The sequence below is a fragment of the Bos taurus genome, chromosome 25, assembly GCF_002263795.3.
Source record: "Bos taurus isolate L1 Dominette 01449 registration number 42190680 breed Hereford chromosome 25, ARS-UCD2.0, whole genome shotgun sequence".
NCBI classification, from domain to species: domain Eukaryota; kingdom Metazoa; phylum Chordata; class Mammalia; order Artiodactyla; family Bovidae; genus Bos; species Bos taurus.
Window position 1 is genome coordinate 28,034,735 of NC_037352.1, and position 13,123 is coordinate 28,047,857.

At 42.0% G+C, this 13,123-nt stretch overlaps 1 protein-coding gene across 4 annotated transcripts in view; it reads left to right on the forward strand.

Moving 5' to 3' along the window:
- Positions 1–12,789, forward strand: part of CRCP (CGRP receptor component) — a 49,784-nt gene extending 36,995 nt beyond the window's left edge. For 2 of the 4 annotated variants that reach the window (XM_059881215.1, XM_015460368.3), the window contains one exon: positions 1,424–11,982. In XM_059881215.1, the coding sequence (XP_059737198.1) occupies positions 1,424–1,573 (150 nt within the window). In that variant the 3' untranslated portion in view covers positions 1,574–11,982. 4 annotated transcript variants of the gene reach the window in all.
- Positions 12,790–13,123: the final 334 nt, after the last annotated feature.

The window sequence follows — 13,123 nt, forward strand, 5'->3', positions numbered from 1 at the left end:
AAAAATTTAAAAATAAAATTAAAAATAAATAAAAGTGGGCTTTTGAGGATTTTTTCTTTTTCAGTAGAAAAGTTACATGGAGCCTTTGAATCTTTATCGTGTGGTTGTTTTACTTTGCAGCATAATGGGAAGTAGCTCCATTGGTTCACTCTGGATCTTTTTTTTTTTTCTCACTCTGAATCTTTATTCTAGAACACCCAGTGTTACTCTCTAGTTGTGGAAACATTTTTGGACTGAGGTGAATGAAGAGGCTGGCGGTTTGCCAGAACTTTGATCTTGGGCCTGTCACCTGGCTTCTTTAACTTCTGCACTGTTGTTTGTGCAGCCAGGCAGTCAGACTGAAGTCCTTTTGAGGATTGTAAGCCTCGCTTGTCATCATGCTGTACTTAAATCTGCCAGGATTTCTTTCTGGAACTCCTTTTGGTTGTAGTTGCCAGATTCCAGAGACTGTTCCTGGGAAATGCCATAGGACAGACCCTGAACACCTTTGTTGAGAAAGCTGTTTTGACAGATGGCTAGTGCCTGCACGTGAGCGTGGTGAAATAACTGGACTGCTTGCGTGACGCTTTCACAAGATGGTTGATGACATTGTGTTTGTGTTTATTAACATTGAGGATTAGAGGTTAGGCTTGCAAGTGTGGATCTCATCTGTGCGTTCAGATGTCCAGGACCATTTCAGAAACTGGGCTATAAATGGATCTTTGATGGGGCGGTGGGAGATTGTTTCCCAGCCGTCATTCCTCAGGCATCCTGCGTCCCCAGGAGATGACAATGGCCCATGGTGTGTGTTAGATTGTAGGAGTCAGAGATGGACAGGTCTGGCTTGGGATTCTAGATCTGCCCTTTGCTGAGCTTGTCATGAGGTTTAAAAGGAAAAATGGGTGTGAAGCGCAAGACGCAGTGCCAGGCCCAGGAGCTGTTGTCAGTAGGGATAGTAGTAAGGATTAGAAAAAGTAAACAAACCATTTGGCACATAGTGGGCAGTCATCAACTGAGCTGCTGCTACAGGACATAAGTTAGCAGATGTGCTGGTTGTGATGCACCAAAGTGTATATAAAATGCCATTTTACCCGGGTGAGTTTTCTCTGTCTATGTAGTGTATTTTTGTGTGTAGGTGGATGGGTAGGGAACTGTTAGGGTTTGCTTTTTCTTTAAGAAAAAATGCTAACCTGCAGCTTGCTTTTTTCACTGACTCGTGTGGAGCAGCCACATCGGCTTACCCTGGAATTTGAGCAGGCTTCTGCCTCCTGGGGAGTTACAGCGGAAAGGGCCTGGAGACCCAGGGCAGCTCAGGAGCCAGACCCTGAGCTCTGTGCTGAGGGGCTGGGCCGAGACCAGGAACAACATGGGGAGGGGAGGGCGGGGGTGGGCCCAGTCTGTGAGGCTCCTTATAAGTCCTGGGGGGTTTTCTTTCCTTCTGCAGATGGTGGAGGAGAGTGAGGAACGGCTGACAGAGGAGCAAATCGAAGCTCTGCTCCACACCGTCACAAGCATCCTCCCCGCGGGGCCAGAGGCCGAGCAGCAGCAGAATGCCAGTGACGACGTGGCGATGGACGAGGAGGACCCCGCGTAGAAGAGCACAGCTGGCCCGAGTGTCTCCTGAAGTTGAAGGCCCAGCAGCCGTTTCCCAGACATTCAGAGGATTGTTTATTTGATTTTACCGTCTATCCCAACAGGCCTGATTTCCCGGTTAGTTGGGTAAACCACAAAAATAATCTTAAAAGAAATCCTTGTGCCTCTGTGAGAACAAACATGGTGGACTGGCTGAGATTGTCAGGGCAGAGAGCTGAAGAGAGGAGGAGCGAGTCAAAAAGGACAGTGACTGTGGAACTCTCAGTGGTAAAAATATTTCTTCTGCGGCCTTTGCCATGGTTGTGGGAAGGTCTTTGTACACAGCTGGTAAAATACTTGCCTTGGCTTTGATGGGCTGTATCCTAATTAATTTCATCTGCTTCCCTCGGACCTTCCCAAGCAGGGATGCAGAGCATTGCTGGAGTGAGAGCTGACTTAGGAGAATCCTGTTAGATGGCTGGAAACTCGTGAAGCAGCAAATAGTTGCTCTAAGTTAAAGTGAGCCACTGAGCTTGGCTCACCTTAGAGGAATCTTTTCCTTAATAACAATAGACATAAGAAAAGACTGGCCTAGGAACTTGGCGGTCCAGTGGCTTAAGACTCCACATTCCCAATGTATGGGACCCAGGTTCCATCCCTGGTCAGGGAACTAGATCCCACATGCTGCAACTCAGAAAAAAAAAAAAAAAAAAGATTCCTGCATGCTACAATGAAGATCGAAGATACCGTGTCCAAATAAATATTTTAAAAATAACTAACTAAAAGAACGGGCTGGACAGCTCTTCATCAGGTCTAAAGGCCCCTTTCCTCTACTGGCATGGGCTTTGTTTAGCAGTTTCACTAGTTAGTCTTCAATGTTAGGACACCAGCTCACTGCAGTTGAAAAGAGGCACTCCAGTGTTCTTGCCTGGAGAATCCCAGGGACAGAGGAGCCTGGTGGGCTGCTGTCTATGGGGTCGCACAGAGTCGGACACGACTGAAGCGACGCAGCAGCAGCAGCAGCAGCAGCAGCAGACTGAATGACCACGTGTCACCTGCCTTTCTGAACACCTTCAGGTTTCTGCCTTGTGACAGGTGCAGCCTGATGCAGCCAGGTGAGCCTCATTTGCACAGGGGGCAGATGGTTTGCATCTTTGAGAAAGGGCAGTTCTCTGGCGGTCCAGTGGTTAAGACTCAGTGCTTTCATTGCAGGGGGTGTCGGTTTCATCCGTAGTAAGGACTAAGATCCCATGTGCTGCAAGCTGTGGCACCACCCCCTTCCCCAAACAAAAGAAACCCTAAATAAAGAGGGCACAATTATGTAGCTCTTTTTGTGGATGGAGTATGAAGAACTAGAGGCTGATTTTAATAAGAGTTTGAATTTGTTGACTGTTTGTTACATTAGATTTTTTAATTGAAAAATTAGAATAATTACCATGCAAGGAACTTGTTAATATTCAGGCTTTGGAGAGTTTAGTAGCCCCAGACATACGGTTGCCTTAGATCCTAGGAGTATTGTTTAAAATTAATTCCCTGTATTCACTCTGCTCTCTATTTGGAGAAGAACATGCCCATAGACATTTTTCAAATTGGTACTCATTTTGTTGTAAGATCACATATTTTCAATGCTTCTGTTAATTGGATTACTTCCCACCTCTTACAAGTCCCAGGTTATTTCAGCCCCCCCAGTAGGCAGTTATGTTTACCTTAACCTCATCATCTAAGGATCAGTTGAGATCTGCTTACAGGCAACATTGAAATTAACAGGACATTTATTTTTAAATCTCTCTTGAATATCAGGAATTTTACCAGGAGCTGTTGCTTTGTCAAGGCATATAGGTGCTTATGTCCTTGTTTCATTTTGACCTTGAGTGCATTTGATACTTTTTCTGCATGGATTTAGGGTTTAATTAGTTAATAAATGGTTTCCAGATGACTACCAACTTACACTATTTTAAAAAATCTTAGAAGAGTTTATTTTACCATGGGTAGTAAGAAATAAAATGAAATCTGACTTAAAAACTAATACATACGTATTAATTTTGTTTTTTTCCTTGAGTCTATTTAGATCTAAGTTTTGTGTTGGATTTCAAGAAAATTTTAAGTTTCTTTATTTGGGACCTGAATTTAGCCTCTGATTAGGTCAAACAGGATCTAGAAGATTGAACCTTCATAAGAAATATGGACTGTGTAGTTTTCCTGTTGCATTAATAACAACATTTTAGAAATAAAAATTTACACAAGAAACTTAACCAGGATCATCTGGGAAGGAGAGCTGGGAGTCTGTGAGACTTGCTTTTCACTTTATATCCTTCTGTGTGCTTCAGTTTTTGACTGGGTGGCTGTTTTATTCTTTAAAAAGAAAAAAAGTTTGTGCTTATTTGCATTTTGTCCTTGGCCTCTGAAAGTTATTAAAGGTATAGTCCATAATTAAATTATGTCCCAAAACATAGAGACTGACACCCAATCCAGTCACTCTGGGAGACACAGCACTGAGGGAAGTTGATCTTTTAAGAAAGTGCTACTGAGCCCTTGAAAGATGAAGTTGATTCACAGAGTGTTTAGCCAAATATTGGCTTGGCCAAAAAGTTCATTCAGGGTTTACCATAAGACATTATGGAACGAACTTTTTGGCCCTGCCTCTTTTTGCTTAAAAGGTACCCACTACCACCTCAGAGAACTTGACATTTATTCAAGGCTCGTTTATAAAATAATGGGTATTGTTTTCCTAATCAGTCATTGTGTGAGCACACCAGCTCTCAAGAGTTTATACCCTAGTGAGAGATGAGAGACTTAATCCTCCAGTATATTCTTTGCTAAATCATCACTGTTTTTAAATTTAAAAAGCAAGAAGAATAAAAATCTAAGCATTTAACCCTAGCGTTCTAGGTCATTCACAGTCTGATTCCCAGTAAAATTCCCAATTTTTGTAGTCTTGTGTACAACCCTCCATTCCAGCTAAGTGGATCCACCCATTCATTAACTCAGCACATTTTTGAGTGACTGTGATGCAAGGCTTCGGGCTGGGCAGTGGGATTATGATGTGACTCTGTCATCCTGAGTCCCTGGCTTCAGAAAGCTTTATGTTCTAGGGGAGGAGATGGTAAATGACCAGTTTCACAATTCATTATTTTGTTATAACAACAGTGGTTCAAATTAGAGACAAGAATGAGCTAAGAGAGCACGTAACAGAGAACCTGACCTAGTCTGGTAGGATCAGGGAAGGTTCTCTGAGAAAGTAATGTTTAGATTTGAAGGATGAATGCTGCTGCTGCTGCTGCTAAGTTTCTTCAGTCGTGTCCGACTCTATGTGACCCCATAGACGGCAGCCCACCAGGCTCCCCCGTCCCTGGGATTCTCCAGGCAAGAACACTGGAGTGGGTTGCCATTTCCTTCTCCAATGCATGAAAGTGAAAAGTGAAAGTGAAGTTGCTCAGTCGTGTCCGACTCCTAGCGACCCCATGGACTGCAGCCCACCAGGCTCCTCCGTCCATGGGATTTTCCAGGCAAGAGTACTGGAGTGGGTTGCCATTGCCTTCTCCGGAAAGATGAATAAGTTAGTGAAAAAAATAACAATCCTTGAAAATATTCTTTGTTTCCCCATCTCTGTGCTTTTGTTTATACTATGCCATCTGCTTATACTATACCCCTTCTTCCACTACCCAAATTCTAACTCAAGATTTGGGCTTATATCTGCTATTTTCCAGAAGGCCCTTCCTGAGCTCTTGCATGTTGATAATAGTATGTGCTTTTTTATATATGAAAGTCAGTTTTGCTGGATACAAAGTCTTTTGAGTCACATTTTATTTGCCTTGGATTTAAGATACTCAGTTACTCTATTATTTTCTTCTGGCATCAAGCATTGGTGTTAAAAAGCCTGACAATATCCTCCTTTTGTTTCTCATATAAGCCACTGGCTTTTTTTCTGCCCCCATAGATGCATAAAGGATTTTTTCTCTCCCGAAAGTCTGGTGAATTTACTGGAATGTCTTGGTATTGGTTGTTTAAGTATTCTTAAATACATGGATACATGGTGTATATGTAGTTTTAGATATTTTTTCCTCAATTTGAGAACATTCCTGGAAGTGTTTACAGATTTTCTTGATTTTATACCAGGACATGTATACCTTAATTTTTTAATGTGTATTTTCTTGATTTTTTAATATTTTGTTCACTTATCTGCCATATTGTCATTTTCATTCAAATCATTTTACTGTCTTCTGTGATTTCTTGAAAAATTTTCCTCCTGTTTTCCCAAAGGCATTTTAAAATTGCATTTATTTGGTCTTGTGTTTCTTCTAATTTAGTCTTAATCTTTTCCCCTTTTACTTCTAAGTGTTACTTTGAGTAAAGTAAAACTCTTAACGAATTTTTCTAATTCCATTCACTGTGGTTCTTTCGTGTCATATATAATTTTCTTATTAATATTTAGCTAGTTTTAAAATGGTTGTAATTAGAGCTATTTTGTATGCATGTATTTCTGGTGTGGTCTCATCTTACAGAAATGTTATACTTCTGTCTTTTTTTAAATAATAACTTTGAGATTTGACCTTAGTAATTTTCTGCTGTTTATTTTTATATGAAATTAGTTTCCTGGAATTTTTAGAAGGAGTTGTGTGGTTCAGGATGGTTTTCCTAATCTCACAGGGCTCCCTCTTTTGTTGTGTTCATATAATATTAAAAAATACGATGCCTTGCTGACCCTCTTCCCCTCCCACACTTTTATTTAGACCAAGGATTGGCAGAAGCCTCCTATTTTTTATAAATAAGGTTTCATTAAAACACAGCCCTTCTCATTCATTTATGTATGTTTATGGCTACTCTCAGGCCAAACCTGCAAAATTGAGAAGTTGCACCATGGACCCCATAGCCTGCAAGCCCCAAATGTTACTGCCAAGCCCTGAAAGACCCTGATTTAAACCTCTTCTTTCATTGTCTGTTGTTCCTGTTCTGCTCAATTTTAACTTTATCCCACATGTGTCTTCTCAGTGTGGGCCAGTGTCAAGCAAGCCCTCACCAGTCAGTTTAGAGAGTTCAAAGGGACTTCATACTGCTTCAGACCTGAGTACCCTGTATGTTTGGAGAAGGCCATGGCACCCCACTCCAGTACTCTTGCCTGGAAAATCCCATGGACGGAGGAGCCTGGTGGGCTGCGGTCCATGGGATCGCGAAAAGTCGGACACGACTGAGCAACTTCACTTTCACTTTTCACTTTCATGCATTGGAGAAGGAAATGGCAACCCACTCCAGTGTTCTTGCCTGGAGAATCTCAGGGACAGGGGAGCCTGGTGGGCTGCCGTCTATGGGGTCGCACAGAGTCAGACACGACTGCAGCACCCTTTATGTTTAAAAAATGATGGTAAAATATACATATAAAGTTTATCATTTTAAGTTTAACAACCCAGTATATTCACAGTGTTGTGCAGCCATCATCACCATTTAGTTTGAGAACACTTTTTATTACCTCAGACTAAAACTCACCATTGAACAATACAGCCCACTACCCTTCTTTCTGCAGCCCCTGGTGACCTCTATTCTACTTTCTGTCTCTATGAAATTGCCTGTTCTGAGTACTTAGTGCAAGTGGAATCATAAAATATTTCTTTCAGTGTCTGCTTTTTTCCACCAAGTATAGTGTTTACTACATCCATGCTGTAGCAGGTATCAGAATCTCCTTTTATGGCTAAGATTCCATTGTATGTATACATCATATTTTGTTGATCCATTTTATTTATTAGTGGACAACTTCAGTTGTTTCTGCCTCTGAACATTGGTGTACAAGTATCTGAATCCCTGCTTTCAAGTCTTTTGAGTATAAATGCAGGAGTAGATTTGCTGGATTTATGTGGCAGTTCAGTTTTTAACTTTATGAAGAGCTGTCACAATGGCTTTTCCATCTTTCCACAGTGGCAGCACCGTTTTATATTCCCACTAGCTGTGCACTTGGATTCCAGTTTCTCCACATCCTTGGCCAACATATGTGTTTTTCTGTTTTGCTTTTGTTTTAACGATAGCTCTCCTAATAGGTTTTAAGTGGTATCTCATTATAGTTCTGATTTGCATTTCCCTGGTGATTAGTGATGTTGAGTATCTTCTCATGAGCTTATTGAACACTTGTATTTCTTCTTTGGAGATATATCTATTTGAGTCCTTTGAATTACATTTGTTGTTGTTGAATTGTAGAAGTTTAGTTCTGTATTCTGAATATTAACTCCTTGTCGTATGTATGCTTTGCAAATATTTACTCTCATTTGTGGGTTTTTTACTCTCTTGATAGTGTCCTTTGATTATTTTCCCTTTTATAAGTAATTTGTGTAGAGCTACTTTAAAGTTGAGCTTAAGTGGCTCGCTGGTAAAGAATCTGTCTGCCAGTGTAGGAGACGCGAGTTTGATCCCTGAATCAGGAAGATCCCCTGGAGAAGGAAATGGCAACCCACTCCAGTATTCTTGCCTGGAGAGTTCCATGGACAGAGGAACCTGGTGGGCTCCAGTCCACAGAGTCGTAAAAGATTCAGACATGGTTTAGTTGACTGAACAAGAACAGCGACATCTTTAAGATTATATAGCTATCTTGTTCTTCATCAAACTTTAACTCATTAACTTAAGCATCTGTTGATGATTCTTTCTTGAATCAATGGCCGCTGTTTTTGTTCATCAGCTGTGCTCCTGATACTGCCCTAGGTGCTTACCATGCATTATTCCCTTTGTCACAGACGAGGGGACTAAAGCTGAAGAGCCGAAACAACGCTGGAAGGGTTCCTAGTGAGAGTAGAAATGGGAGCAGACTCTGGACTGAACTAAAGCTCATGTGCTGGAGTTTGGGAAGCAAGTGTTAGCTAAAGACTTGGGACTCCAGGCATCAGGTCTGTTGAGCAAGCCTGTTTCTGATGTTCCTTCCTTTTGCTTGAACACCCGCAACCTCGAGACAGGGTAGGACAGGCAGACTTCAGGGCTGTGGGCTGTGGGCCGCTGGGTGTGTTCTGTAGTGAGGAGCCAGTTCCCTGATGGAGTACCAGCCACTCAGGCTGATCCCCTGCTTACAGCTTCGTGGGTCACTGTGTATCCTCAGTGTTCTGCAGGTGTGGTTGGGTCAGTAGCTGTGTTCACAGAACCAGAAGGCCCAAGTTGTTGATTCAGTGGTAAGGGTGGAGGGTCTTAGTAAGCCAGCAGCTCTGAGGTAAACATTCCTATTCTTTCCTCCCCTGGGGCCTTAGCTGGGAGGAGCAGAACATAAGGAGGGTGGGGTCCTGGGCAGGGAGCCAGAGCCCTGAGTCATGGGAAGACCATGGAGTCAGGGCCAGGACAAGGCATGCTTAGCCAGAAAACCTGGAGGGAAGCCATGGTTTGAGTGCCAGAAGGAGGGAGAAATCACCAGAAGCAGGCGAGTCCACAGGAGGGATTTCGGTCAGAAATGGAGCCACGAACAAGCTCTGCTGGGTTAGGATCACATGAGGTTGGTAGAGGAGGCACTGAACCTGTGTCTGCAGGTCACCACCATGGGAGGCTGACTGTCCAGGGCTGACAGTGGCCTAAGCCTGGTAGATGATCGCAGGGATGCATGAGGCAGGTGTGTGCCTCAGACCCGGGTGCCCTCCTGGCTCAGGCTTCGTGATGGACATTCACCTCTCCAGCTATAACTGGGCGTCTCCAACAGGCCCATACTCACCTCCGTCACCGGGAATTCACCCTTTGTCCTGTCAGCTGGGGTCACCTTGCCTAGTTCCTCGTCTGGAGGATTACCGACCCTCTCTTATAACTGAATTCTTTAAGAACTGGTTTTTGCCCTCCTTTGAGTGACCTGGCCCTGGCTCTTGGGAGCCATGCTGGTGAGTGGCTAGCAGGAGTACCAGCTTTGGGCCAGATGAATCCAGGCTCTGCCATTTACCCGTTGTAGGACTTTGTGAAATTACTTAACTTCCTTGTGCCTTGATTTCTTCATTTATGAAATGTGAGTAATCAGAGTAACCTGGGATAGTGGGGGGGGGGGGGGCAGCTATCAAATGAAATCATGTTCACAGAGTGCTAATGCGTTCCTGACATAGTCACTGTCCAGCAAATGTTAGCTGTCTGAGTTTATCTGTCTTGCTTCATTTCTGACTTTGTACCCCAAGCTCTTCCTGGCTCTCCTGTGGTCCTTAGTGTTAGCCTTTGGATTCTCTCAGCGCGATGGCTCTTGATTCCTGTGTCCTGTCCTAAAACTTGCCCTACTCTGACACCTGTGAGGGTGGAGGCCTGAAATAAAGTACCCTGTTTATCAGAGATCTACTTCAAGACACCCTAAGAGCAAAGCATGCCACTGTCTCTCTGCTTAACCCAGTTCTAAATGCAAGTTTTGAGAAGAAAAATCTCTTCTGTTAATGTTGTTATGTAACAAAGTACCCTAAAACTTTGTGGCCTAAATAACTTTTATTTTGATCATAATTTTGTGAGTCAGGAGAGGGCTTGGTTAGGTGGTTCGGATCTGTGCTGGAAGCAGCTACAGCTGAAAGATTTCTTTCCAGGACAGCTTCTTCATGCCTGTAATGAGCACTTCCACATACTTTCTCATCCTCCAGGGTCTTCACAATGTTTGGGTCACAGACAGCATGGTTGTCCCAGTGCAGTCAGATTTCTCACATGACAAAGGCCCTAGAACAAGCATTCCAAGAGGGTGGCCTAGATGGAAGCTGCAAGGCCTCTTATGAACTATACTCAGAGTTTGAGAAGGTCATAGCTGCTGCATTCTTTTGGCTGAACAAATACCCAAGGCCAGATCAGATTCCAGGGAAGAGGAATTAGATTCCACCGCTCAGTGGGAGTCTTCCCTGATAGCTCAGCTGGTAAAGAATCCGCCTGCAATGAGGGAGACCTGGGTTCCATCCCTGGATTGGGAAGATCCCCTGGCGAAGGGAAAGGCTACCCACTCCAGTATTCTGGTCTGGAGAATTCCATGAAGCATATAGTCCATGGGGTCACAAAGAGTTGGACACGAATAAGCGACTTTCACTTTCTCAGTGGGAGGAGTAGAGTTAGGGTTAGGGATGCAAGCCATCTTGAGTCTACCACAGCACCTGAAGAGTGGATGCTGACTCCCATCTGGTGCTCTGCTGCAGTGGGGTCAGGGAAATGGAGTTTTTAGGATGTCTTGACTCTGCAGCCTAGATGGAAGATGGGGCACAGGAAAGACGGTGGGACAGCCCGCCATTCAGTCATGCTTGTCATGCTTTGGTGATCAGATTCTGTGAGTTGGCTGAAAGGTTCCTTTGATTTTTTTTTCTGTATGATGGCTCTAGTAACAGTTGTTTTTAACTTCATTTGAAACAATTTTGTTAGGTTATATTACTACACCTGTCATACTTGCATGCATTAAAAATTTATCAAAAGTAGTAAATTTTTGTATAGCTGTTTTAATATTGAAGGTGGAAGAAAAAGGCAAGATTTTCAGCATATTGTGCTTTATTATTTCAAGAGAGAAAAACACAGCTGAAACACACAAAAAAATTTGTGCAGTATATGGAGAAGGTGGTATGAGTGATCAAATGTGTCAAAAGTGGTTTGTGAAGTTTCAGGCTGGAGATCTCTCACTGGGTGATGCTCCACAGTTGGGTAGAGCAGTTGAAGTTGATACTGATCAAGTCAAGACATTAATAGAACAGTCAGCATTATACCACTTGAGAGATAGCTGACATGCTCAAAATACTCAAATCAAGCATTGAGAATCACTTTCACCAGCTTGTTTGTGTTAATCGCTTTGATAAATTTGGGTTCTACATAAGTGAAGTGGAAAAAACCTTGACCATATTTCCACATGTGGTTCTACTGAAACATAGCAAAAACTTTCTATTTTTAAAATAAATTGTGATGGGCAATGAAAAGTAGACACCGTACAATAACATGGAACAGAAGAGATCATGGGCAAGCAAAATGAACCACCACCAACCTCACCAGAGGCCAGTCTTCATCCAAAGAAGTGATATTGGAAGATGGTGGGATTGGAAAGGAGTCCTCTATTATGAACTTCTTTTGTAAAACCAAACAATTATTTCCACCAAGTACTGCTCCCAATTAGACCCACTGAAAGCAGCAATCAACAAAAAGTGTTCAAAATTAGTCAACAGAAAGCCCACAATCTTGCATCAAGGTAATGTAAAACGTGTTTCTTTGATGACTAGGCAAAAACTGATCAGGTTGGCTAGGAAGTTCTGATTCATCTGCAGTGTTCACCAGACATTGCACCTTTGAATTTCCATTTATTTTAGTCTTTTCAAAATTATCTTAATGGCAAAAAAATTTCAGCTTCCTAGAGTAAAAGGCACCTGTAACAGTTCTTTGCTAAAAAAGATAATAAGTTTGGGAAAGGTGGAATTATGAAGTTGCCTGGAAAATGGCAGTAGGTTATGGAACAAAACAGTGAATATGTTATTCAATAAAGTTCTTGGTGAAAGTGAAAAATGTATCTTATTTTTACTTAAAAACTAAAGGAACTTTTTGATCAACCCAGTATAACAAGTTTCCCTTCATCATTGGTGTCAGCATTCTTGAGTCCAAATGGGAATGGGGAGCAGTCAGTCCCTCAGTCTATCCTGTCCTCTGGGTCAAAGCTTAAATTTTTTTTTTTTTTACTAAAACAGTGAAAGCTACAGTTTATAACAGCATATGGACATATATATGTAACTGGAAAAAAGTTTTATGGTGCAATTTTTATCTTTATTATGTGCAATGTTGTCTCATAATTTTCTAGTCTGTTCCTTTTAAACAGATAGCATATTGTGCCTCCACTCAATTAATCTCATGATTCATTGATTTACCAGTTGTAGTTTGAAAAGCATTACTGAAAATTCTTCTCTTTTCTTATAGGGACTGAAAAGAAAAAAAAAGTAGGAAAAAAAGTACATAAGAACATTCCCCAAAAAGATTGGAGGAAGCTACCTAAAAGCAATGCCTGTTAACCTCTATCTCATTCACATCCAATTTACTTGTTTAGATCACTCACAAAAATTTTATCATACCAAGTTACTTTTCTTGCCGACAAGTTTTGTAACAAAGATAACATGAACTTACCTGACCAGTAAACTCAAGGAGAATAAAAGTTGTATGCCTGCATTATTTTCAGTGTTGATAGCTCTAAAGATATGCTTGTTTTACTTAAAAACTCCAAACTTGCTTTAATATGCCAAAATTAATCTCAGATCATATAAACCTGAAAAGTGCTGGATCCAGTCTGTTATATTTCAACTGGTATAAATGCTTTGGGTTGTTTTGGTTTTGTTTTGTTTTGTTGGCTGTGATTTGTGACATGTGAGATCTTAGTTCCCAGACCAGGGATCAACTCCCATCCGCCCACCCCTACCCCTCACAGTGAAAGCTTGAAGTCTTAACCGTTGACCACCAGGGAAGTCCCATTGCTTGTTTGTTTTTAAGCCAATTAAATAGAGCTCTTCTCCAGATCAATTTTAGCAATACCATCAGCAGGTAGGAAATGAAAAAAACACATCTATAACACATGTATACACACACACACATACAGACACATGAAAATACAGACAGAAGGAAACAGGGACCCATTGGTTTGTTTTAAATTTCAGCCGTGTCT